This window comes from Nestor notabilis, unplaced genomic scaffold, assembly GCF_000696875.1.
Source record: "Nestor notabilis isolate BGI_N333 unplaced genomic scaffold, ASM69687v1 scaffold4811, whole genome shotgun sequence".
Taxonomy (NCBI): domain Eukaryota; kingdom Metazoa; phylum Chordata; class Aves; order Psittaciformes; family Psittacidae; genus Nestor; species Nestor notabilis.
The window spans coordinates 32,844-60,458 of NW_009914098.1; the positions used below are offsets into that span (position 1 = coordinate 32,844).

The 27,615-nt window shown below is 37.0% G+C and overlaps 1 protein-coding gene across 3 annotated transcripts in view; it reads left to right on the top strand.

Annotated features, from left to right (window-relative positions):
• The window catches only part of REV1 (REV1, polymerase (DNA directed)), a 47,026-nt gene that overhangs the window by 17,409 nt on the left and 2,002 nt on the right, over positions 1 to 27,615 (top strand). The window contains exons 8-22 of one of the 3 annotated variants that reach the window (XM_010023477.1): positions 465 to 594; positions 1,570 to 1,698; positions 2,365 to 2,519; positions 3,940 to 4,059; positions 6,755 to 6,975; positions 7,984 to 8,156; positions 12,371 to 12,473; positions 14,076 to 14,232; positions 14,619 to 14,821; positions 17,397 to 17,630; positions 21,701 to 21,809; positions 22,885 to 23,096; positions 23,276 to 23,435; positions 24,363 to 24,465; positions 25,607 to 25,722. In XM_010023477.1, coding sequence (XP_010021779.1) covers positions 465 to 594; positions 1,570 to 1,698; positions 2,365 to 2,519; positions 3,940 to 4,059; positions 6,755 to 6,975; positions 7,984 to 8,156; positions 12,371 to 12,473; positions 14,076 to 14,232; positions 14,619 to 14,821; positions 17,397 to 17,630; positions 21,701 to 21,809; positions 22,885 to 23,096; positions 23,276 to 23,435; positions 24,363 to 24,465; positions 25,607 to 25,718 — 2,321 coding nt within the window. In that variant the 3' untranslated portion in view covers positions 25,719 to 25,722. Of the gene's footprint in view, positions 1 to 461; positions 595 to 1,569; positions 1,699 to 2,364; positions 2,520 to 3,939; positions 4,060 to 6,754; positions 6,976 to 7,983; positions 8,157 to 12,370; positions 12,474 to 14,075; positions 14,233 to 14,618; positions 14,822 to 17,396; positions 17,631 to 21,700; positions 21,810 to 22,884; positions 23,097 to 23,275; positions 23,436 to 24,362; positions 24,466 to 25,606; positions 26,030 to 27,615 lie in introns of those variants that run through there. The other 2 variants (XM_010023476.1, XM_010023475.1) reach the window with 2 other exon arrangements.

Consider the following 27,615-nt stretch of genomic DNA (forward strand, 5'->3'; position numbering starts at 1 on the left):
GAAGGAATGTAGTTAAGCGTCATCTTGTTCAGCTAAGCAGTTGGTTAATTTTTAGTGTCTCGTATTTGTTTATAGCATACGGTTGTAACAGGTAGCCTCAAGTGTTTGATCATTTTTATTGTGATTAAAGATAACTGTACTCTACAGTATGGTGTATGTAGTCACCAACAAGCTGCTGTCTAGTAATTTTGTGGAAAATAGAAACAGCATGTTTCTGTAGTTTAGTATTGTTCTCAGTAGCATGTACAGACTTACTTGCAGAGAGAGATTACTATGGAAAGGGGGTTCTGGTATTTTTTCCTGGACCATGATATGAATCAATATAGTATTAAGAACCTCTTAATCAACAGGTAGCAGTATAGAAATTGTATAAAATAAAATCCATAATTTTTATTTTATTCACGTTCATTCTGTTAAACTCGTTAAGAAAAATAATATATAAAAAAATATTATTTTCTAAGCAGAAATTAGAGTACCTGACAAGCTGGACTCACAAGTCTGGGAGCATTCGGATTCCACTCATGTGAATGGAGCTGACTTCAATCTCACTGTGCTGTCCATGGCTGAAATAGCTTCTTGTAGTTATGAAGCCAGGTAGGTAAAAATCAAGTATCCTAAAATGTCCAAAAATAGCAGTTGTTAAGTCAGTTTCTTCAAATTTATCTAGAGAATTTTTTTTATTTTATTTTTTACGTTTTTAGAAGTTGTAATTACATATGTTGTTAGAATTTAACACAAGATCTTTCCTGTGGATACTGCTGCTTTTTAAACTGTTTAATAGCTCTCAACCTAACTTACATATTGAAACAAAGCCTGTTAAAGAAAATCTTATGCCATTCACTGTGTTAATTGTTGATTTCATAATGTTATCTTCACTTTCTTGCATCAAAATTGCATTGTTTCATGGAATTAAGAACACTGTTACTGAAGTTTTTAGTTAAAATCAGGCAGTAAGTGCGATTACTAAGCTTAAAGCCATTTCTTGCACTGATTATATTGAGCATCCCTGATAACATACCTTATGAATGTTCAGAGTATGAAACAATTTGTTATAAATAAAAGCACAGTGTTGGAAATAAAATTTTCTTCCGTGACAGAAATAATATCCCAGAAATTATTCCTTCATTGGAACATTTCTCAAACATGCTAGGATAGGCAGGCTTATATTTATATCTCAAAAAGTGAGAGTTTATTTAATACGAGAGCAGAATTTTGTAAGCTTGCACAGTGGAATATAAGGTCTGGTTACTTTAGTCACTGAGTTATATGCATGGTTTTAATTTGAAACAGAAGGTAGCAAGGGGTGCTTTCTGGAGACTTTGTTCCCAAAAGCAGGCTGTCCATGCTGCATGCCTGAATATTACACATCTAATTCAGATATTCTGTTTGCAGTTATCTTTCTTACCTGTTGAGTTGCTGAATTCCTTTTTATTGATAATTCATTTTTGTGGGAAAAGACAAATACTTCATTTGGAAATGCCCCATATTAATTTGTGGAAAATTTGGTAATGTATTAATTTGGTTTGGGGTGGGTTGTTTGGTTTTTTTTTTTTGTTTGTTTCATTTTAGACAAGTCGGCATAAAGAATGGAATGTTTTTTGGCCAAGCAAAAAAGTTGTGTCCAAATCTTCAAGCAGTTTCATATGATTTTGATGCATACAAAGAAGTTGCACGGACAGTATATGAAATACTAGCAAGGTAACACATGCTGTTTGTTTACATGATCTTTCATGGTAAGATTGTCAAGCATGTTTGCCACTACTGAATGCCATTATTCAATGTAGTATTTTCGTCTCCATGTTACTCTTCAGCTTCAACAAAGCCATTCCTATTTGAGATCTTCCTTTTGTAGTATTTTTGTTATTTTGAGCACTATTTTACTTCTGCATTCTTTTGTCTTGAACCCAAATCCTATAAACAGTTGACATCTGAGTTCCAAAGGAGTCATTGTTAAATTTTTTACTGATTACACTATGAAAAGCAGATCCCTGCTTAGTAGTGAGATTCTTCCAAGAAGGTTTTTTTAGTAACTCAAGAGTGGGTTACTGGAGTAGCATCTATTAGAAACTACTTTCTGGTTTAAAATGCACTTAAACAAAATTGGATATTTGTTACTGTGACATGGAAAATAAGTATTCAGCTCCTTCTCTAGCTGTTCCCTTAAAATCATGATGCATGTTGAAATCAGTCCTACATTAGTAATGTTACTGTAATTTGTTGGTTTAGCATTTTTAATATGTGATGTATGATACAAAATAAGCAGGGTAATGCCACCACAAAAGGAAGACTTTATTTGCTACATATTTGTTTTAACAGATGGTGAGCTGTTGCTGGTGTTTCACCTCCTTTACTTTGTGTTGATAGCTATACTCATAACATCGAAGCAGTCAGTTGTGATGAAGCACTAGTAGATATCACTGAAATCCTTACAGAGACCAGACTGACTCCTGATGAACTTGCAAATGCTATCCGCACCGAAATCAAAGCCCAAACTAAATGCACGGCTTCTGTTGGGATGGGTAAGTACCTTATTTCATTTCTGTTTACAAGCAGTACCTGCTGTTGTTAGGTCTGTCAAAGCTACCTAAGATTACTAAAACTCTTTAAGTGTTTATAAAAACAGGGTCTGCCAGAAACATACATCTTGCATGATTTATATGTTGCCCAACGTGAAAGTTGTATCGGTGTAATAAAAAGTAAATTTGAATAGATACTGTTATACTGTTGAGATCTCCTCTCAACACTGTTGTCTGATTAGAGATAAATTGAAGAAGGACATGCTTATACCAGTTGAATAAATGTAATTTTTTACCCTATAGATTTTAGAGGCTAAACTAAACTGATATAAACAATCCTGGTAAAAGATTAAACTCGCGTCTTGGTTTCTCGTTTGTTAAGTGAAGTATTAATTTTTTCATACTTTACCTCAGTGTTTTGGCAATAATACATTGCAGAAGGTAAATCACTGAGATTGCATGGTAGGAGAGGTTATGTTGGTATGTTTGATAGATAAGAGGATCAGAAATCTTCAGTACTCTATAGACAAAACACAAATTCCCGAAGTAACATAGGAAATTGAATGAGGACTCTGTCATAAGTTGTTTCATCAATTTAATCCCTCAGGAGAAACAGTGCGTGTAAAACTCTGTTACTGCTCTTATTAACTAACATTTTAGAATAGACGGAAAGAATGTGAGCATAGGTGAGAGAAGAGGAACAGTAACACACAGTGCTGTGAGTTGTGAATCCCCCTGACCTTTTATTAGTTTGCTTGATCTTTGGACGGGGTGTTTGAGTGGCAATAATGAATGTGTTTAGGTAGCATTCCGGAGATCTTACTGGCTGAGCATGAATAAGCCTATGAACAGGGAAATAAAAAATGCTGACTGGTTCCCACAACACTTTTAAGAGTGCGTATAATAATTTAACAAAGTTACTGGAATTTTTTGGTGAATACTCAGGCCCAAACATTAGCTAAATTCCAGAATTTCATATATAATATGAATATCTGTTGATATCCATATGAATATCCATTGATAGAATTGTCGCCTGTTATTTACATTGACCACAGTGGTCTGTTCTTCAGTATTAAAATATTACACTTCAGTATTTTTTAGCCTTTTGCACTTAACTGTTTATCTGTACATCTGTATGTGTAGAACATAACCAAGACAAATAAGTTCAGTGTTCTTAGTGAAGCATCCAGTACTTACTTGTTGGTTGCTTTGGGATTTTTTGGTAGTTTTTTTTGTTTGGTTGGTTTTAAGTTGCTGTAATAACACTGCTAGCAGCTCATGATTATATTTCATTAAATTCTTTGCAGAAGATAAGGAATTTGACTCTACTTTCTGCATTTTTTCCTTGATTACTCAGCTGTGGCATTCTACTTGAGAGGACAGAAGTTACCACACACATACTTTAAATTTGGTTTTTTTGCAGGTTCCAATATTCTGCTGGCCAGAATGGCAACTCGTAAAGCAAAACCAGATGGACAATATCACTTAAAACCTGAAGAAGTGGATGATTTTATCAGAGGGCAACTTGTTACCAGTCTTCCAGGTACTCCTTTCTTTTAGGGGACATTTTGCCTCCTGAAATTAAAATAGTTGCAGCTACAAATCTGTGTTCTGGATCAAATGAGATTAGATGCTATTCCATGGTTATGATTAGAAAAAGTATATTGACTTCTGAAAAAGTTCTTAACTTTCTGGAAAGAATGTGACCTTTTTGTATCTTTGAGAAGCATCTTTTTTAGTAAAGAATTTTACGGATTCGCACAGCATGATCTACAGAAGAGAATGTTATGCAACCTTATAATCTTTAGTAAAATTATTTAGATGAGTCATTTCAAGAGAGTGCGAGCTTGCTGTATCATAATGAATGTAATCAAATGAGTAGCATCAGGTACTTATTACTGAGAGAGGCAGAGTTTGCTTAGAACTGAGAACTAGCCCAAGAAAGTGTTCTTTCTAAAAAGGAGTATATGAAGTAAGGAGTTGGAAAAAATAACACAGATGCCATAATAAAACAGAGAGTGTATGAAGAGGAAAAAAGGACAGAGAGGAATTTGCTTAATCTCTGCTGTGTCTAAGAAACTGTGAGATTTTGAAGAGAATAAGAACAGAAGGAAAATTAAGAAATAAAATTTGGCAGGGGAAGAATGTTACTGAACTAGGGAAGAGTTTCTGCTTACAACACGAGCTGTGTTAGAATGGCTGATAAATAGAGAGGAAGGTGGAAAGTAAGGCAGCCATGTTAGTATTACCAGTGTTATGGTCTGCATGCAGCTATAGACAGGTTTTGGTTCTGGTAGACTTAAAATACACATTAGGCATTTGTTACACAGGTAATTATTGTTTCGTGTAAGGATCTTTTAGTCGATGGTATACTGCAAACTGTGAAAGCATGTGTTGATTCTTTTAAAGAGCAACAACAGGTTTGTCAAATTCCAACTTTTTTGCCTAGGTGTCTGAAGAAATGATTGTGACAATGATCATGATTTATAACTTTGCAAGTATGACAGTACCAATGATTTTATTAACTGTTTGCAGTTTCAGTCAAATCTTACTGAGAGAAGTTCTAATGACATAATGTTTCCACAAGTGTTGTGAAAAATGACAGCTTGACATAGGAAAGCAATCCAAATGAGTACTATCCTTTGAGGGATGGGCAGGCAAAAATCAATTGTTGTACATTTTGTTAGTAGTTTCTAGTCATATGCATAACCAGACTACATGTTTTCTGACCTGTATTCCTTGGTCAGATAGGAGAGGGAAGGATATTTCAGTAAGGGAAGACTGGGGTGATTGGGTGGGATGCCTGTGGGCACAGAGAAGACCAAAGAGAAAGCTGGAGGAAAGAAGCATTTCTGGCCCCCATGTTTTAGGAAGGTTCTCTGAGGCATAGGAGGGTTCACAGAGAAATGGCAGGAAACTGGAGTTACTGTGCTGGGAGAGTGACAGACAATAAGGATATGTGGAATACATCTGTATGAAAGCAGGCTTCATTATATTTTTTTATTGTTCCGGGAAAACGCATAAAAGAGCTGTAAGCTAAAGTGTTTTGTGGCTCTGACTCTGTATTGAATTGTTATTCAGTACTTTAGTAATGTGACACAGACATAGTACAAAAAATGCTGAGTAAGCTCTCATTTATGCTTTGTATGTTAGTGATCAACTGAGCTCAGCCTGCATGTGTACACAAATACTTAGTTTTAAATATTCAAAATACTATTTTTATTTTTTAAGGGAAAAAAAAAGGAGGCAGGAAATTAAAAAAAGACAATAGACACTGAAATGGAAAAGTGTCAGGAATAGCATACATAGACAAGTGCAGGTTTATCAGAAATTCTCTTTAGGTATCCCCTTCCATGGCCAATCACAATTTACAGCACAGCACCATTTCTCTTTGGCGTAACTTACAGAAGGTGTTTTTCCCCTCAGAAAATTACTTACGTAGTACTGTGCTTTGACTTGAGTATTTTGAAGTTTTGAGAGTTCACTTGCATGTTCCCAGTAAAAAACTTTTTAGTGTTTGTGTCAGTAATGCCACCAAGACTGAGAAAGACATACTGAAAGATAGAAGCTGATTACCTGTGATTTCTGACTTTCACAGACTTTGGTAATGTAAACTCTTAGGACTAATATTTTTTTGAAGTAACAGGCCACCTCTCCAAAACCCAGACAGACACTTAAGTTTATCACACTTACGTATGTGCCGTTGCCATGGATACATACAGTTTCCTCTGCTTGGTAATTCAAAGCACAAGTGATACAGGTATGCTATCACTTCTACTTGAAATATTATTTTTCTACCTCAGAAGCAGTGGGACAGTATTCAAAATATTTGTTGGTTTTCTTTTAGATTAAATCACTTGTAGATGGTAGCAAAATGTGTTACATATTGGATACTCTTCTTGGACTGAATATTGGGGTGTCCAGGGCTATATGCTCTGTAACAAGCAGTACTTTGTCAAGAAGATTTGCAAGCAGGAGTCATTCAACATTTTACCCAGAAATAAACAAACACACTGCAATATGACAGCTTAAACTAGATATATTTAAAATACAGGTGAAGACACCAAAAGTTTCTATTTGGACCATGTTTTATTGAGTGAAATCTATTTCTTTTTATGGTGTATATTTATTAATTTGACATAACCTAGTGTAGGTTTAAAAAGACAGATTTTATTTGTTCAAAACCTGACTGGCTCCGAGTTGTATAGAGTTAACAGAAGTAATTGCTTTGTTGTTAGGAGTTGGCAGGGCGATGGAATCTAAGCTGGCTTCTTTGGGAATTAAAACCTGTGGAGATCTGCAGTGTGCTTCAATGTCAAAACTGCAAAAAGAGTTTGGTCCAAAAACAGGACAAATGCTCTACAGATTTTGTCGTGGTTTGGATGATCGACCTGTTCGTACAGAAAAAGAAAGAAAATCTGTTTCAGCAGAAATCAACTATGGAATAAGGTTTACACAGGTAAATTCAAACTTACTTTATTTTCTGCAGTGACTTCTTTCAGCTATAGAAGAATCTTCTCATATTCTGATTATTTTCACTTACACTTTGATCTGTTAGAGCACCATCTTAGCCACCAAATAGGAATGAGGAAAATGAAGAAATAGGAGACCAAACGATAAAATGGGAGGAGAGACTACAAAAGTATTGGACTGAAAAGAAGCTTGCACAAAATTAGCTGGCTATTCTGCATTCGTTATGCAAGTCTGGTACAGAAAGAGAGAACTGCAGTAGGTTTGTCAGCACCTAGCATTCTCTTTCATTTAAATGCTGATTATTCAAAGATGCCAGTGCCTGAAACCAGCACCAGTACAACATCTTTATTGGACACAAATATTGGGGGGTGGGGGGAGAGGCGTGTTTTTGAGAAAAGTGTATTAAAAAAACAACTCAGCTCTTTGTTGAGAACGTAAGCATTTATAGAAATTACAGAAAAAAGCAGGATGGGAGAGATCTCATGGTGTTGTGTAGTCCAGCCTTTTGCTTTAAGCAGGGGAAGCTATGGGGTCAGGCCAGTTGCTCAGGGCTTTATCCAGTCTGGTGTTGAAAACCTCCAAGAATGAAGACTGCACAACTTCTCTAAATAACATCTTCCACTGCTGGACTTTGCTCATGGCGAAAGTATTTTCCTTGTAAGCCCTATGCCCTTCATCTTCTAGGTGTATGCTTAAAGTTAGACTTTCAATTCTCTGTTGGGGTTTCTAAATACATTTGGGGTTTTAAGGCTTATTTCCAAAATGACTTAGTATTTCCTGCTTACTTCAACATTGGGATAGGAATCTACCATCTCACCTAACTTCAGCGACCTACAATGTTAATAAAATACTTGATGTTAAATAAGCCAATTGCCTGTGAGTCAGCTTGCTCTTTTCAGTTTACACAATCTGGATTGCATTAAGCCTTAATGATTTACCTTCAATATTTTAAAATTAGTAATTATCTAAATATGTTGTTGTTTTTCCCCTTCAGCCTAAGGAAGCAGAAGCGTTCCTTCTGAGCCTCTCAGAAGAAATACAACGTAGGCTTGAAGCTGCTGGTATGAAGGGTAAACGATTGACCCTTAAGATTATGGTCAGAAAGGCTGGGGCACCAGTGGAGCCTGCAAAATATGGAGGTCATGGAATCTGTGATAATATTGCCAGGTAACTATGTATGGAAGAAAGACTGGTTAGTAGTAAGCATGAGCACACTTACGCAGGATGTTGAGCACCAAAACTTACAGGAAGACAGGACAGAAATTTTTGTGCTTGGTACCTCTTTGCATATCAAACCTGCACCAAAATCAGAAGTAGAATATTATCAGAAGTCCTCTGTGTTAGGGTGGTATATATGTGGTCTTTTGGTCATTAGCATGGAATGTAAATCCCTCAGTGGTCAACATGGCAAATTAGGAGGTGAAAAAAGGAGGAGACTAAGGTGTCTGAATCATAAAGAGAGAACAATTTTAAGTCATCTTTTGCCTTTCAGTTAAATGGGGGAAAAAGAAAATATATCTGAAGTTGAAAAGTTTGTGGGCATAGAAGAAACAATTTGTGGTTTTCAGAGGAAGCAGAAACAGGAAAGAAGGAATGTGACTCCACAAGTGCATTCTTTGTGGTTTGAAATTGCCTTTTTGACAGAATGTAGCCTTGCGTGTCTGTGGATGCTGTTTAAAAATTAAAGTGATTTAGTGAAATATTCTCAATTAATTATTGTGACTACTCATTGCTCTTGGCAGGGAGATCTTCTTCCTTTTTGACTTTAATAATATAGTTTAAGGTTGCTTTTAATTTGATAATAGTCTCATGAAATACTAATAAAGACTTTTGATCTTTTAAGCTTTAATACTAATCTTTAATAAAGACTTGATCTACAAGCAGTAGTACATATGTACATGTTTATTGTTGGTGTACATTTCTCCAGCTTGCTCAATATTGGGGTTTTTTTTTCCTTTTTCAGTACTTGCAGAAGACATATTTACATTCCGCACTTTGACAAGCATGCAGGAGCATTTTTATTTCTCAGTGACCAGCTGAGTTGAAGTGTTCTGCTGCTGTAATCTCTTCCTCTGCCTGAGCTGTGTAGTGTTGGGTATTTCTCTTTTCTTTAGGGGCTTTCTGCTGTTCCTTGATAGGTTGTTGGTCACATGCCGATTCTGACAGTTTGAGTCAGTTCTGAAGGAAAATTGCCATTGTACTTGGCAAGAAGGATGTCTCATCAGTACTGTTCTCCTTCAAGTCAAGAACGCATGGGGACTAGGGCAGTGTTTGCGAAAGACTGAGAGACCACTTTGGATTCTGAAGATTGGAGCTGGCATCAGACGCCTTGGACTGCAGTTGCCCATCTTAGTACAGACAAGTTTCTTTGTGTCGAATCTGTCTTTCGTGTTGTTGCAGCAGGAAGTCAGCAGAGAATTTTTCTGGTCCTAGAAAAACTGTGAAGATCCAAGGAATCATAGAATCAGCTAGGTGGGAAAAGACCTTTAAGATCATCAAGTCCAACCATTGCCCCAGGACTACCAAGTCCACCACTAAACCATGTCACTAAGGTCCTCATCTAAAGTGGAGCTAAGAAAGCTGAATCTCAAAATCTCAAGGTCAGAGACTGCGCTCCATTTTTCAGCTGTTCAGGAAGGCCACTCGTTTCATGTCTCTTGACCTTTGCAATTAAGTTTTTTCATACGGTCATAAGTTCCTCATCAGAAGTGCCTTTATTTTCTTGTGGATCATTATCGACATAGTAAAGTCCCTTTCTATTTGGTTGCGCTGCAGCATTCTTGATCTCATTGAGATGCTGCCTGTGCTGGATGCCCATCCCTGGTGAAATGGGATAACCCAGCTATTCTGCCTGAGTAATCAGTTGATAGGTCACTCTCAAAGGAGTAGGACCTTCAGCTTCCACAAGCAGTGCTATTACTCTTACCCTTTATTTCTGATTCTTGTTTCCTGTTGTTCAGCCAGATGATATTGGCTAAAGGACAAAAATGATATCTAGGCATAGAGCATTGTGTAGTTATGTGCTGTTTCAATATACAGGATTGTCTCAGAACCTTCTAAATGGATGCTTATTCTTCAGGCAGACACTTCTGTATCAAAGCAGTTGTTCCTTAAGTAAAGGGATGATACTGACTGTTGTGTGAGGGTGCATTTGGCATCTTCAGAAGGTTTTTTCTACTTTTCCATCCACCTCAGGCTGTTGTAACAGATGAGTCCCTCCTGAGCTGAAGGGTCATTTCCTCAGGGCTGCTTATGATGGAAGAGGTAGGGGTGTTCTTTCAGTGGGTTGCAGATCAACAGTAGGACTTGCATACATACAGTCTGCCTCATACTTGTAAGCTTGTGACATACAGAATTCACCTTTCACTATCAGAATCTCCTCACCTTTTGAGACTTGTATATCAAGAAGAAAATCCATCAACCTATACTTTTGTCTCTGGCTATCCTCAGTTCTTTGAGCTGAAGATGTAACAGTCTAGGAACGTATTTTTAGGATCGAGTGTATGTTGAGATAGAGCTTTATTCCTGCTTTATTGAACTATTACCAGACTGCTTTCTCATGAATTTGTTAATGCTTTGAATTTCATTTCTGTGGTCAGGTATACTAATGTTCATGTGCCCTGAAATTTCCCTAATTCATAAAGTCTTTATTGAGTATTGAGGTAAGATGAGGGGGCACCCAAGGGTGCTTGGTTGTTTACACATAGCTGAAGCAGTTCTGATACCAGGATTTCATTTGGCAATGTCTGTTTCTGCTTCTGGCTTTGCTAATGAACTTGGCAATACTGGTCAATCCAATTTATGCTATTTAATGATGTATGTGCTGTACTCCTGTCTGTGTTAGAGTATTTCTGTTCAGACCACTGAAAGGCTTTTTAGCAGCAGTGGGGTAAACTCTGGAAGTTGCAATGAGGCAAATGGATTAGAACCTTAGGGTGGTGTTCCCTTAGGTGTGCTTTCCATATGTGCAGCCTAGTTCCAATGGTTTGGGATTGTTTGCTGGAGCTAAAAGTGACTAGTTTCTCTTCAGTTTTTCTCTGTAGTTATAGTCACAACTCATTTCTCGCCCCCTCACATCACAGACAAATGAGTAGCTCTGGTTTGTCATCCTACAGGTCAAGATTCCCTAGAATGATAACAACAGCCCTACAAAATATTCAGACTCACAGACACACTTAAATTCAATTTTTGACATATTAATGGTATTTTTACTGCATCATTGATATCAAGTCCTGATAGTACAGCATAGACCTTTGTAAAATACTCTTCTGAAATGGTGTATACCTTTAGACCCATGCTGCATTTCTCTCTAGTATTTTGCACAGTTGCATTTTAATGGTGATACTGATCTCCTTTTTCTTACAAATGTTAATGTGTAAGGCTCAGGGAGGTCTTCATATCGTTCACAGCAGGAAGGTTTTTCCTTTCCATACTGGCAGAACCAGACCTTTCTGGAGATTGTTTGGCTATTCATGGTGGTATCTGACAGATCAAAAAGTAGAGTAAAATTTAAGGAGGCACCATTAAAGTGTTAGTAAGTTGTCAGTATGGCACCCTGTCAAAATACCAAGATGGAACTTCCTTTTGTCCATAGAGCCCACTCCATCAGAATTAACACTGCATCAGTTACCTCAGTGAGACAACTTTACGTCACTCATATTTGATTAGACATGAGAAATTCTGTCCTTATCTGTCTTAAATATTAGGCCGTTAGAGAATCCAGAACTACCAAGCACTACTGCTGCCATCTTAAGCTCTCAGGTGGCAATTTGTAAAACTCACAACTAGGTTGTTTTCTGAGAGTTGTTGCAGAAAATTTTCCACAGTGTAAGATGTGTATTTGGAATGCTGTTTAAAGTTACTTGCCATTAATCCAAGTTCTGTGTTATTTGTAATCCATGTGCATATGCCTATATCTGCATGTCCCTCAGAGTTCCTTTTGAAACTTTTCTGTTAGACCTTTGACAATTCACAACTGAAATAATGCTGAGCAAACTCCTTATGAACCAAGTTTGAATGAAGAATAGTGCATGAGTACGTTTCTGTGAGTACTATGAAGTGAAACATTTTTGTCTGGCTTCAACAGGTAGCAGGTATATAAATACATACTGTATTTGACAATGTAATGCATGGACCACACACTAAGAATGTTCAATTCTTAAGTAATCTGCTTTTTTTCTGTAGAACATGTTTAGTTCCAATTACCTTTAAAAAGAAACCACAGAACAAAAGAAAAAAAGCGTTCAGTTTCAGTTCAGTATGCCAGGAAATTATGATCTGTCGTTCTTTGAAGTCTTCTCTTGAATAAATACAGAATTGTTGTTGTCTTTAGGATTCGTTAAATAGTTTCCTTTTTAACTATACTTTTTTATTCTTTGCAGGACTGTGACTCTAGACCATGCAACAGACAGCGCAAAAGTAATTGGGAAAGAAACTCTAAACATGTTTCACACAATGAAACTGAACATATCAGATATGCGAGGGGTGAGTTAATGGGAAAACTGAAATTTATTCTCTTTATCAGCCTTCTTCGTTGTCTTTTCATAAATTTTCAGTTCCCCATTGTAGACAATAACCAAACTTAAGCAAAAGTGTAGATAATACAAAGCTTATGGAAATCAGGCTAAGCAATCATACTATGTTTTGTATGGTTACTATTAAAAAACACGGTTACAAAGCCATAAATATAAACCCCAAAAATTTTATTGTGGTATGGGTTAATCTGCAACTTAAATCAGCCTGAGCTAACAAACTTGGACTGTAACTTCTACAGTTCTATTATTAGCATGTGTAAACTTTAATTTGTCTTACAATTTGCTGTAAACTTTTGCACAGTTATTAGTTAAGTAACTAATACAAAACTGCTTGTAATGTCAAAGATACAGATCAGAGGAGTTTTTGCTCTAGACTGCAAGTCTTAGAGCCAGAAAAGTTACCAACCCCTTGGTTTGGCCTTTTTTTGAAGGTGAATTGCTGGCTCTCCTGAATTATGTTTTATTTTAGAACACTCTTGCTCATCTCGGTGGTTTTGTCATAGCAATACGAACCCATGATAAGACTACTCTGGCAACAGCCATTTGTTAAAAAGGAGCACAGAGGCTTTCAAAACCTGCATTTATTTATTGGTCATCTAAATGTACAAGTAGGGTTTTGATTCACAACGTTGCCTTGCAAAGTCAGCTCTGTGGCTTGGGTTTCTTCTTGGAGTTCAGGAGGTATTTGTTATCCTCTCCCTGTCTTTTTCCAGTTTCTTGTCTGTCTCCTTTGCTGTCTTACAATTATTTTATATCTCATTAATAGCAACTAAGAAACTGATAACAAAACAAAATCCTTGCTGTGTAATTGTAGAAGACAGCGTGGTGGAAATAGATACCTAAGTCCTTCATGCTTTCTGAGCTCTATATACAGTTTTTAAAAAGTGTTGGGGTTGTCTTTAATAATAATGGAGGGTTAGCAGTAAACTTGCACAGTATACCAGTGCATTCTTGGACACATTTTTTGGACCCCTGTTGATATGGTATTTAAAAGTTAATGAAAAGTGAGGATGTCTTTCAAAATGAGGACACCTCATCTGATAAAGACTGCTTTCACCAATGTAGTTTCATCCATTGGGATTTTGCAAGAACCATGGCTAGAAGTGAAACAACATTATCTTTCTCATTTTTAGACTGAAGTGATGGACTTAGTACAGATTCTCCTCAGTAAAACCATTCCTTTCTGGTACTGGTAGCCAGATTTAATACTAATCACTTCCTGGTCAGTACTTCTATATTTGTTGGTGTCTAAGAACTTTCATAATAAACACATTGCTTCATGATCCTGTTGACAGCAATCTTCTGTATCAGAGAAGTTAAGATGGTATTACCTTTGTAATTTCTTAGTTGTTGGATTGTGGTGGATAATCCTGGGATTTGTTTGGGATGGATTTAGTGGCTATTTATGTGTATTTCAACATATTTTTATTTCTCTCCCCCACCCACAACAGGCAGCTGATTTCAGAGAAGCCAATTTTATTAGGAAAGAATTACAGATTTTATTTTATTTTTTAAACTTTATAAAGTGAGCGTATTTGTGTTTTGGATTTAGGTTGGAATTCAAGTACAGCAGTTAGTTCCCATCAGTAAAACCACTTCAGCTCACTCAGCGGTACAATCTGGACATTTACCTGGTGGATCACATTCAGTTATAGATCTTTTTCATGTTCAGAAAGCAAAAAAGTGCTCAGAAGAAGAACATAAGGAAGGTCAGTAAGCGTTGTACTTTGCATGTGTGATAATGACCAGTTCTGAAGGGCACCAACAGAGATTATGTTTTGGAATACTTATTCAGTAATACACCACTGTTACTTACCAAATTCTTATTTATTTATTTAACATAAACCGTTAGAGAGTAGGTTTAGCTGCTACACATGAAAATGCTACAAATATAACTTTGTATAGGATTATTCCAATCTTTTTAAAAGTTAATAGTAATAAAGGGCACTTTCAAGTGGAAAGTGTTATAATTATGCTAAATATTGCATAAACTGTTTAGCAAATAAAACTGGAAATTAACTTCATTGTATCTTGAACCTTCAGAGTATCTTTAACTATTATATGATCTTTCTGTATTTTGTTCTCATATGTATAGTATTTGTGGCTGCTATGGACCTTGAAATATCTTCTGATTCAAGAACTTGCACTTTTCTTCCATCTCGTGGTACTCATCTTCCATCTGGTCTCAATTCTAATGTTAACAACGCTGAGCCTGCTGTCAAATGGAATGGTGTACATTCTCCTATCAGCGTAAAATCCAGGCTTAATTTGAGTATTGAGGTTCCATCTGCTTCCCAGGTAAAATATGAGAATATAAAGCATCTGCAATACATTGTAATAACTTGGGATTGTTTATCTGTCTTGGGTAGAACAAAAAAAGGTTACACTGCATTTTTTTTAAATAAAAAGAGCTCTAGTAGAGTACAGTGCACAGTAAGAAAATGTTACTGATGCAAAACTATCTTGCATAAAATGATTTTTTAAAAGCAGTCGTTTATAGGCTAACTCACAAAAGATTGTATTTATCCAAAAGAAAAAATTAATTTTCCAGTATCTTTTTGCCTTTTGATCACTTGCCAGGGGATTGCAGTGGAACGGGAATGGAAAAGATGCCAGGGCTGAAACACTAAAAACCATTACGTTCCACCTTGCACAACCAAGTTCCAAAGCCTAATTACAAAAAACATGGAATAAACTTTGGGAAAACTTTTGTCACACAAGTTAGACGCATGCTATAGATAATGTTCAGTGTTTCTATGATTATGATAGGATGCAGATTTGTAAATTCCTTTTTCTTATGTTAGCTCTTTAAAATTATTTCTGATTAGCTTAATCACTGATGAGTGGCTCAAGAAGAATTTTGACAAGTACTTTGTGTCATTTTCATGAAGACTTAATTTTTTAATGTTTTCTGTCTTTATGGCAGCAATATTCTTTGCCACGGATGCCAGTAAATGATAATCAGTAAGTCTTCTCTACGTAAATTTTTAGTCATGGATTCTATACCAGTCTGTAAATTACACTATAAATCTGTCTCCAACCATTAGTCAGTGAGAAGGAACTGAACAGCAACTAGTCTTACACTACCTTATATACTTCTACAATGGCTGTGCTCTAAGTTTCTGCCTGAAAGAATGTCAAACTTGTATGATAGATTTAATTATTCATCTTCCTATGTTTTTTCTAATGTTCTTCAAATAAGATTGAAGCTAAGATGCACACTTAACATTTGTACCAGGATACCACCTTTTAGATGATACGAGGACAATCTTTATTTAAGTTAAATATTTCTGTGGGGCTTGGTTAGGGGTTTTTTTGTGTATTGTAACCAAAGAAGAACCTACTTATTTCTACCCCACATTATTCAATCAGATATCTGCTAGATGTGTCTGCTATGAGCAAGCTGCCCTGCATTTTGTAGGTATTTTAGGTACAAGCAGATTTACATGCTTTTCTGTAAAAATCTCTAATTTAAATCTGTAAAAGTGTTTGTTTATGTTCTGTTAAAAGCTTTCCAAATATTTACACATTTTTAGAAGCAAATTATGCTTTTGCCAGAAAACTTTTTTCTACTGTGCAGTCCCTAGGCTAGCTGAGGATCTAAAAGCAACTTCAGTGGATAACGTGAAGCTCCTCCATACACTCAGACTCTGCTATAGGAGGAATATGTATGAACAAATGAAAAATGTGCTAGTTGTTCAGTAGAATTCTTAAAGCTTTGGTGGCTTATGGCACAATATGTTCATCTTTCTTTCTGCTTTTTGACCATATTATAATATGAAATATAATACACAATTCAGTGCAGGGAAGGAATGGTAAAAGTTAAGTCTCATACTGCTGTTTGTGTGGTGTGTGCTAGAAAAGCAACAGGAAGATACTTTACACCCAGGATTTCCAGAAAGTGGTCATAGAAGTAGTTATGTAGCAAATTTTAAATGAGAGAACACAAGCAGAATGTAGAAGAATAGCTAAAGAGATTAATAATACTGGCAGCTTTCATTAAAACCCCTCAGTTACTATAAAAGCCAAGTAGCTTTTCACAGGTATTCGTAGTTGTTCTCTGTAAATCCAGAATCTGGTCATAAACTCCAAATTTTCTTCTTGAAGGTCAAAGATAAAGTTTTCTAACCCTACTATGGAGTCTTACTTAGCAGAACTTACATGCAAACACTGGCATTTATCCACATAGTTTTACTTAAGTTCTACATGTGAGAAAACTGATGCTGTAGATTTACCTGTCAGTTATATTCATGCTGTCACTTGTGCAGCTGTCGTTGTTTACAGCAACTTTTAGACACTGAGGGGTCGTTTCAGTTGTTTCAAGTCGATAATTGATGGTAAGTAGCAATTACAGCAGGCAAAAATTTGAATCTAAAGCTTATTTCGTTATCAGAATCTATGACAAGAGTCTGACAGTATGCAAACATACAGAATACCATTAAAGTAAATTAGTAACATGTATCCTAGAACTCTATAAAAAAATAATTAATTGCTTACTGCTTTATATCAGACACCAATTTAGTATTCATAACAACATGTTGCTTGAGTAATTTGAACTCAGAATTTGGGTTTCCTTGTCACAAGGTAGTTGTTGAGGAAACCTTACCTATTTGTGATGCACTTTCCACTGAGCACTGTGGAAAGATACAACTGAGCATTCATATTTACTGAACTACTTCTTAGTCTTAAACCTTATTTTTACATCTTGCTGTTGCAGAGTGTAGCTGTCAGGTTACTAAGTATGTTTGCATACACAGATTAAATTTTTATTTTTATTTTTCTAAAATTCAAGAACTGTAGAATTAATTTTTGACTAAAATTAACTCTGTTATGTATTCCTCAGAAAAATCTAAAAGCTTGTATATATTTGTAGCTAGATAAGTCTGTGCTAGAAGCCCTGCCACCTGATCTCCGAGAACAAGTAGAGCAAATATACACTATTCAGCAAGGAGAGAGTTACGGAGAGAGCAGAAAAGAGCCAATAAATGGATGTAACACAGCACTTCTGTCACAACCAGTTGGAACAGTGCTTTTACAAATTCCAGAGCTCCAAGAACCAAATACCAATATGGGAATTAATGTAATAGCCTTGCCAGCTTTCTCACAGGTAGGATGTTTGCATTGTATCAATTAACATCAAGTTTCCACCTACAGGGATAGTTAACAACTTTTTCTTGAGACAGCATTAGCTAGAATCTGTGACTTGCCAAAATGATTTATGGTCCTTTAATACCTTTTAGGAAGTCTGCTTTCAAATAATACTTGATGCATCACAAACATAGCATGATAGCATTTATTAAAGATTTATAGTCATCAGTATGCCTATGTTTTTTCTGTTGCCTAATGTAAAACCTCCTCATTTACACTTTGTTTACACACTGGATTGCAGAGCAGTCTTTTTTTCTGCATTGCAGCTGAGTTACACTGCACCATAAGTCTGAAGCAGTCCTAAAATCTGCTTAGCTGGTCACAGGAGACTCGCTCTGTTTAAGTGGATGTTTTGATGGTGTAAAGCCAACCTCTGCTAGCTTCTGTAGGTGTGATTGTTTATAGCACATTCCTGGGAGACGGGCAGGCATGGCTAAAGACTGTGCATATCTCCATAATTTTTAAATATGCTTGTTTACAGCATGTCCAGGATGAGAAAGTACAAAATTGTTTCTCAAAATAGGGGCCTGAAGCAGGAGCACATAGCAGTAATGGTACTTCTAGTGATACTCCACCCTTCAATCCAAGATAGCGCTGAACAAATATAGAGTAAAAAATGATTTAAAAATCAAAGATTGGGTTACTCAGAGATATAATATCTTGCATATGCATTATTTAAAATAGAGCAGTATTTTGATTTTTCTATTTTCTGTGCTATTGCTCCATTGTTCTCAAACAAAGTGATACCACTTAATCAGATTTAGAGATATTTGTTGCTGTTTCTAAGGCATAATGCTGCTTAGCTGACAAAGAATCCAGAGAAAATTAGAAATTCCTGACCTGTTTTCAGTGAACAGTAGTTAATGCGCAATTGTTATTTAGAAGATGTGTAGTCTGTTCTGCTAGTAAAATTTTTTCTCCTTGATTCAAGTTCTCTGGCTCAAAACCAGTTGTGTCAGTTTTTATTCCTGAACTACAGAGTTGGGTTTCCCCTATGGAGATGTTGTGCAAATACCATATGAACTCTCCATACTCCTGTTTTAATACGTTCATTCGTAGGCAAGAGTTTATCTTGGACTTGTGTGTTAAATTATGCCCCACACTTGTTTTACCACGCAGCTCTCCTTTCCAGGGTGAATTTTAACTGTGCAAGGCTTTCCATAAAAATTATATTTCGTTAGTGCTTCTGCTTTATCTATTAATTAGGTAGAGAATTGATTGTTGTGTTTTTATTATAGCATTACTCCTTGAAATTGTCTTCAAAACACCTAATCTGCACACTCATGCACTGGTTTTCCTGTCTTTATCTCCTAATGCACTTTGTGACTGTTACTTCATCCAAAAATGTTGGCAGCCTTTCTTTTTGAAGATGCAGTTCAAGAAGAATCGACTACTTCCTATTTATTTGTCAGGGATATCCATACTGTCTATTTTAGAATGCCTTATGCTTGTACTCCAGATTTTCTCTTGAAATCCATTCAGCTTGATTGGCAAAAAGAGAGCTAAGATTTACAATTTTCATTTTATGAGTTAGGTCCAAGTTTAATACCTAGGATAATGTGGTTGAATAGCTTCCTTATGTTTGGCAGGAAAAAAAAATGCTAAAACCAGTTCATTAATACAGGAGGATTTTTTTCAGTGATGAAATCAAACATGAACTTAATTCCAAAATACTGTCTTGATCTAAATATAGTTTGATAGGTTTTTATAACTGTTAAGGTCCTTGTGGGAGTGTATATTGTATGAGTGCACACAAACATTTGAGATTACTTTCTTTCAAATGATGCAGTCAACTAAGCAGTAATAGGTTTCAGGTATAGAAACATTGCAAGCCACTCCAAATTGAGTGCTTTAGCAATATCAACTCAGCAAATGTAAATGATACCCTCCCATCTTTTTATGGCTTAATTAGGTTTGGGTTTCAACCCTTCATTCCTTTTGACTGAACTGTGGTTTTATGCCAGGTGCCAAATTAATTGGGTGATAGTGATTTATTCATTAGAAAACATGTGGAAAAAGTCCTTTGTCGGGTAAGGTTCTCCCATAGAAAGCATTCAGATAAGTTGCATTAATTTCCATCAGCTGCTGAAGAAATCTTAATATTTAGAAGAGCTGTATATCTCCGTAGCAGCTGAATCCTGTAAAAGCATAGGATGCAAGAAGTGAAGGAATGAATGAGATTTGTAGCAGTGGCATTAATTATTGGTGGCACATTTGCACTTCATCCTTATGTTGTCATAACATGGTATAGGTTCCTTCTCAGGAAATTTATACAGCACATCAAAAATACTGATAGCTGTATGCTGAGGTAATACATTAATTTACAAAATCAAGATTCTCCATAATGTGAATGTGCTACAGCCGTGTGAAAGCAATGTTAGCACACTGGCTGTACAGTAAATTACACAAAACTCCAATTAATTAGTGTAGAATTCATATGAACTTGACTGATGGCTCTTCCAACTGAATTTTTACATATTACACTTTCAGAGGGCAATGATAGGGGGAATAACAAAAACACAGCCAGTTCCCTGTTCTGCTTTATTTCTGCATAAATTACTAAGTGATGTACACAAAAACCAGTGGTAATTGGGGCCTCCCAAATTCCTGACTCTCCACTGCTTAGCTAGAGAACAATAACCTTTTTTAAATCGTTTTATTAAATAAGATTTATATTTAAAAAATAACTTAAGCCTCTGGACTTAATTGGCTGCGTTCCACCACAGTCCTTTGTTCTGTACAGTGTATGCAGGAATTGAGGTCAGAGTTGTTCCCATTTCCTCCTTTAATTAGTGTACATTTTGTGTGGTGAAAAATTTGTGTTGGCACATGAAGTTTGAAAAGTGGAAAAAATACTGTGCTAAATTGATGAGTTCTACGTGGGGGAACATGTTCATGTTTATGACCTGTATAATTTAGACCTCATATGTGCAAATAGCACAGCCTGCCTTCCTGACATATCGTATGTATTTTAGTTAAAAAAAAAAGATGAAATATGTATCGAAAATAGGAGACAATTTCTAATATCTGTGCGTACTGATATACAATAAATAGAGTATCTCAGATAATGGTAGAAATTGTATTGTGCCCTTAGAACAGCAAAAGTAACTTTGAATAAATTCTTTTGTTGTTGTTTGTGCACATCTGTATTCTACCTCAGAAATAAAGGGCACTCTTGCACTGGGCAGATTTAATCCTTTAAATGATAGATTTGCCATTTTTTAATTGAGATTTTGCAGAGTATAAGCTGAACACACTGTCCAATAATACTGGGAAACTCAGAATACAAGAGTAGTCTGTCAGGAATTTGCTACTTCAGACACACAGTGAGGGAAGATAACCAGTAATACATGAAATTACATTCTGTGTGTATGGCAATTGGGAACAAATGATTTCCTGTCTAGAATTCAAGCCCCTAGGACAGTTGGAAGAGACTGCGTTTTTATCAGTTAAACAAGGGATGGACAACTGGGAGAAAGAAATTAAATCCTTTTGAGCTAGTTCAAAATATGAGGTAGCTGGGCTTATCTTTCCTGTCCTTAAAGAAGTGAGACTATTTCCAATGATGTTCTGTTTGAGGAGTTTAGCAGCTTCCAGGAAATAGAAGTATCAAAAGAATAGGAGGAATGAAAGTCTGATTGTCACAGTGCTTGAGTTTGGAAATCTGAAGGTAGTGTTCTCTGAGCTAGGCTTAATTGTGCTGTTAATGTAGCTGTACTGTAGACCAGTAGGTGAATAAAGATAGTGGTGAATAAAGTGGGTGAATAAAGATGGTTCGTGAATTATAGGCCCATACACAGTAATTTTCAAAAATAATAAACGTAGAGTAGTATCAAGTGGAACATTTTATGGTTTTTACAAGCTAAAGTACATGAAGAAAACATATAGCGTATTTTACAGTGTTTCTGTTATATCTCATTTATTTTTGCTTGGCATAAAATATACCCTTCTTATGTGAGTGACCTAGAGGAAAGCAAGCAGTGTTGCTCACTGGTAAAATAATCAAATGAATCTTCTGTTACTGTTCAGGTGGACCCTGAGGTTTTTGCTGCACTACCTGCTGAGTTGCAAGCAGAGCTGAGAGATGCATACGATCAAAGGCAAAAGCAGTCAGAGCAGCAACCTGCTAACACTTTTGGTGAGTATATATAGTTGTACAGGAGTTGGTTACTATTCAAAGAGAGTTATGCAGCCCTAAATAACAAACTGGAAAAATATAACACAACCTTCTATGAAGATGCTGTGTTTGATCAAATTTATTTATTTATTTTTCACAGACTGTCAGTTACAACCAGCTGTGGTCTCATTTTGCAAACAGATGCCTAGCTTTACTTAAATGGGTAATTAATTCAATTCATGGGGACTGTGGCACTAAACTTACCCACGTCCATATGTTTGCAGAATGGAATCTAAACTTGATATGTCATGTGATTTAAGTATTGCATCTTCAGTACCTAAGTTAGTTAAATTATGTTCAGATAGCATTCTTACGGTTCCCTGAAACCCATAGCACTGGTATGGGTTTCAGGCAATTAGAGATATGATACATCTCACCATATGTCTGATAGTCAGGTGGTTTTACACTGATCTGTTCACACAGGCCTCCTTTTTATAATCAGTAGAAAGAAATAAGATTTATTCCCTATGAACATGCTTCACCATAAAATAAGTTGGAAGTGTCATTAGGTTCATTGCCAGTAAATACTGTGTTATTATAATCAAACCTTGGTTTCATAGTCAGTGGACTAATGCAGATATGATAGTATGATGGAGTGAGAGCAATTTCCTTAGTAAACTATGATAAAAGCAGTTTTGGGGGGGGGTTCACTGCTAGTTTTGCTGATAACCACTGGTGCGAAGTCTTAGCGGGTATCTAGGTGGCACAGTGCTCTGAGTGAGGCAAAGCTATTTGTCCAGTAGGCTTCAGATTTCACCAGCTGCTCATACTCAGGCACTGAAATGGTTGATATTAAAAGGCTTATGAATAGTTGGGTATCCTCTGGGTACACTAATGTCCAGCAGTGCTTTTCAAATACTTAAGAACAGTGCCCATATCTGGAATGACGTGTGAGTGTGAAAGTCGCTTTATCTAGGTTATGTTCTCCCAACTGATCCATAGATTTTTGTGGAAGATACAGAGTCTTCCTTTCGATGGAAAAATACTAAATTTTAAATGTATCAACCACTGACTATTCTATTCCTGTATTTTTCAGTGTCAAAAAATCCTTTCCTACATCTGAAGCATGCAACAATGAAAAACAAGAAAAAAAGCAGGAAAAAAAATCCAGTCAGTCCTGTAAAAAAGATTCAGAGTCCTTTGAAAAACAGACTCGTTGGTAGCCCTGCAAAAAACATGCCGGCTGCAACTGGAAGCCCACAGAAGTTAATAGATGGTTTCTTGAAACAAGAAGGAACAGCTGCTCAGGTAATTTTAACACTTAACTGCTTTCAGTAAAGCCTTGTCTCTTTTTTTAGACTTAGTCTGTGCAAACAAATGCAGCTTGTTTTCTTTACTGGAATCTTTACTTGTTGCTTACCTACATACAAATACGGTGTTAACATATTTGTCAGGCTGAGCATTATCAACTTTTATGTTTGTAACAGTCGGAAGCAGTTCCATCAACTTCAGATTCTTCAGGCCCATCAGCTGTGCAGACTGAACAGCCACCTGGTTCGTTTAGGCCACAAGCACCCAACCTAGCTGGAGCTGTTGAGTTCAATGATGTAAAGACATTGTTGAGAGAATGGATTACAACTATTTCAGGTAGGGGGTGTCACGCTAGTGGTGATCCTACAGGCACCACAAGGAAAACAAATTTTTTAGTAGGCTTTTTGTACTTTCTTCCTTCACTCTTCCTTCCACTGGTTATTTTTCACAGTAATCTAGAAGTCTTACTGCCTTGCAATCTTGGAGTGACTTGATTCTTCCTACTTAGTTGTTATTCCGTGGTTTTGCCAGCTCCCATTTCTTAACATGATGAAAATTGACCTGCTCTCGCTTCAACCTATTTGTTAGGCTCTTATGCCTTGATGTTACTTGTGTGGAAGGTTTTCCTCATGTGGTCCCACATGTTCCAACCACTAGGATGAAGGCTGCTGAAAGGGAATTTCTTTTTTATGGAGGTGTCATTTTAGAGGCAGATCAGTGCAGGTTTTGGGTGTTCTGGTTTTGATTGATTGGGTTTGGGGTTTTGGTTTGGTTTTTTTTCCCAAAGTGACTGCTGGAAAGAATTTTAGAATAAAGCGCAAATGTGTAACACCATTCCTAAATTGTGATTTGAATTTTAACATTATGTCAAACAATTAGCAATGCCCTAAGATCTTGTGAAATCTGACCTTCATATCCTGGACATGACTGTTCTCCTACAAGTTTCAAAACAGCCATTCCATTCTAAATCCTTACTTCTTTTCCCTTTGGTTAATATTGGCTGTCACTTGCTCTTACTGAGGAAAAAGAAGAGGTATATGAGACATATTTCAGGACTTTGCAGCCCTTTTGTATACACCACTGGTGATGCAAGGAGGAGGTATGGGAATACAGCAATTGTCAGGTTGGCCCCTGGTGTGTCTACACTGCAGAATTTCTTTCTATTATATTCCAATTATTCTATGAAAGTATACTTAAAGAAAAGTTATCATTTTTCTTTTTTCTTTTCTTTTTTTTTTTTTTTTTTAAATTTTTTTATTACAGATCCTATGGAAGAAGACATTCTACAGGTTGTGAAGTATTGTACTGATCTAATAGAAGAGAAAGATTTGGAGAAGTTGGATCTGGTTGTAAAGTACATGAAAAGGTAGCTCAATTGCTAGTATTCGTGACACTTAGACAATTTTTGTTCGGATGTATGCACTGGATGCTTCTGTGTGAGGCCACAAGACCATGAGAATTCCATTTGTGAGTGTAGATATTTTAAGTTTAAATTTTATTCAAAAACAGGAGTGGGAAAAAGTTGGGCTGTTTAAAATAGGTAATTTGTGAAAAATTAAGAGTAGCATTTAATAGTACTTGCTACAGAGTTTTGTTTCTAGACAAAGGCTGTAGTTTCTGTCAGAATTATCCCTTCATCCTGTTTTCATTCATTTTTCATGGCACTGTGTAGATCATACCTTTGTTTTATCTGATTTTGTTCTCCTACTGTGTCCAGATCCTGTCTCACCTCCAACCTATTAAATCCTTTTTTATTACTTAGTTATTGTGCTCCTGTTACTCTTCCCAGGAGTCAGGAAAACTAGGTTCCATTTATTATGTGCTTACAAAGTGATACTTAACTATGGAGCTCAGCTTTCCATGTCTTATATCTGGAACATACTCATTTCACAGAATTAACACCCAAAAGACTACAGCAGTATAAAAACTTCACTACAATTTTGTGTGATGGGATTGATGTCTTTAGGCCTCAGAAAATGCAAAACACACAGTGCAGTTAACTGTTTTGTTGAATGCTGCATAGTAAATTCTTTATGAAGCTCTTCAGAAAGCAGCATGTCTCATTCCTGGTCCCTGTATGTGAGGTTTGCACCGATGGCAGTGTGTCTCTGGTGACGAGTGTAGGGCCAGGGATCAGGAGTTGGATGATACATGTCCCTGACGTTAGGTCTTCCAAAGCTGTAAGCGTAGAACCCTCTGCTCACCTGTAACAGTGATCTAGAAGGGATTTTGAGAGTACAGAGCTGCTTCATTTTCCTTGAGTTTCCTTAATTTGCTTTTAGTAGTAGCACAGTGCTAGAGGTAACACAGCTGTCTGTGGGCCTCCATGATTTGTTTCTATTTTTAGCAATAAATACACTATAGACGCCTTTACCAAGATCAAATCAAAGTACCATTCACAGCGAACTGCTGTTATCTTGTTCTCCAGTGTGAATTCTGAAACTTACTGTAAAAAAGACAGGTTCTTTAACAGTAATTTTTGCCCTCTTCTTCCTTTTCTCCTTCAGGTTAATGCAGTCATCTGTGGAATCAGTTTGGAATATGGCATTTGACTTCATTCTTGACAATGTTCAGGTAGTTTTACAACAAACTTACGGAAGCACATTGAAAATTATCTGAACGTGTAGTAAAGAGCTTGATGAGAGCCTGGAGCTCTCTGCTAGCTGTGCCATAAGTGCTTGTGAGGTATTTGCAAAGTGCATGATAGTAATGCCCTGAGTTTTTATAATTTCAGATTTCTTTTTAAACAACAAAGTGTTTTGTACATTTCTTTTCAGAAAGTGCCAAATTTGTCAGTATTGCATGTAAATAATTGTGTTAAAATTCTTTTATTGTAGTATAGAATCTATTTACAAAATGTTTGTTTATAAAGTTTTATGGATTTTTACAGTGAAGTGTTTACAGTTGTTTAATAAAGAACTGTATGTATATTTTTGTACTGATTCTATTTTGTGATGCTTTGGTATATAGCTAACCCCTTGTATTAAAGCTGCAGCTTTGATTCATTTCACACAGTTCTACATCCACAATGCTGCTGTCTCAACAAGCGTAGGAGATGATTGCTGTACACTCACCTGGCTGCTGCTTGTTTCTTCTCCAGAAGCTAAGGGAAGAATATTAGCTCATTTTCAGCCTCATCCTTCAAAGACAGAAGCTGGTGTGGCCCAGCCACTCCCAGAGCACACATGGTGTTAGCTGAAGCGTAAGTGCTCTCTGAGCTCTGTATTCCTGTGTGTTGTTACCTCTGGAGACAGGTGCTCGGGGAGGGAGACAAATGCAGATCTTTGCACAGTTACGCAGAGGAACTAGGGAAGTAGCTGACATGGGGCACTGTTGAAGCCTCTATCACTCATGTTCCACTTAATAGTTCTTCCCAGCCTGTGACATGCATTTCCTCAATGCAACATAAACCAGGTGGTAGTCAGTAGCAGAAGTGAAATAAACAGCCCTGTCTCTTTGGATCCGTAGTAGGGAGGGCTATGCTTGCGTCTGTACAGTTTGGGGTTCGGGCAAGTCTGCTTTTTGCAGATGTGCACCAACCTCATATAGTCGTATTTGGCCAATACATTGCGGCAAGGCTGGAAAGAACGAAGGCCACTTGAAGAAAACCCCAGTGGTAAGACAAATCTTTTCATCTGCTGTAGAAATTATGGGAGGGGAAGCAGAAGTGTGGATGAGTGTGGGCCCACACACTGTAGTATTGAAAGCTGGAATGCAAACTGGAGCTAGCTGTGGAGCAGGATTTGCAGCACCAGTTTAGCAGGAACCATGTCGATTAACTAGATTAGCTGCAGTTAACTGCAGCTTGAGCAGAAAATGCTCTGCAGTCACTTCACTGGCTGCCCCACAGGGTACAGCAGCAACTGGTTTTGTAGCTTTAGGTTGTGCCCTATGCTTCCCTTGTATGGCACACTGGGAGAGGTACCAACCTGGCAGCCTTCAACAAGGTGATAGATGAGGGAAGGGCAGATGCTGTTTCCCTTGATCTTAGCAAGGGTTTTTCTAACATCCTGCTAGGCAAGCTGATGAAGTATGGGCTAGTGAGACAGAGGTGGATCGAAAACTACCTGGGCAGGCTGGCCCCGATGATCAGTGGCACAACGCATAAGGAAGAACATGACCAGGAGGTGAAGGGAGGAGACTGTCCCTCTGCTCAGCACTGGTGAGACACAGCTGCAGTGCTGGAGGGACATGGACATTCAGAGCAACTCCAGTGCAGGGCCACAGAGATGCTTAAGGGAGTGGAGGTTCTCCTAATACAAGGGTAGGGTGAGAGAGCTGAAACAGTTGGGCCTGGAGAAGGCTGAGGGGATCTTAGACCTGATGGGGGAAATCAGAAGACAAAGACAGACCCTCCCCTGTAGCATCAAGTGAAAGGGCGTATGACAACAGGTACTGATACAAAATACTCCTTTTAACAACAGTTCCCTTGGACCAGGCTGTCCACAGGGGTTACAGATCCTCCTTCACAGGAGGTGCTCAAAACCTGCTTAGACTCCCCCTTTCCTGACCACAG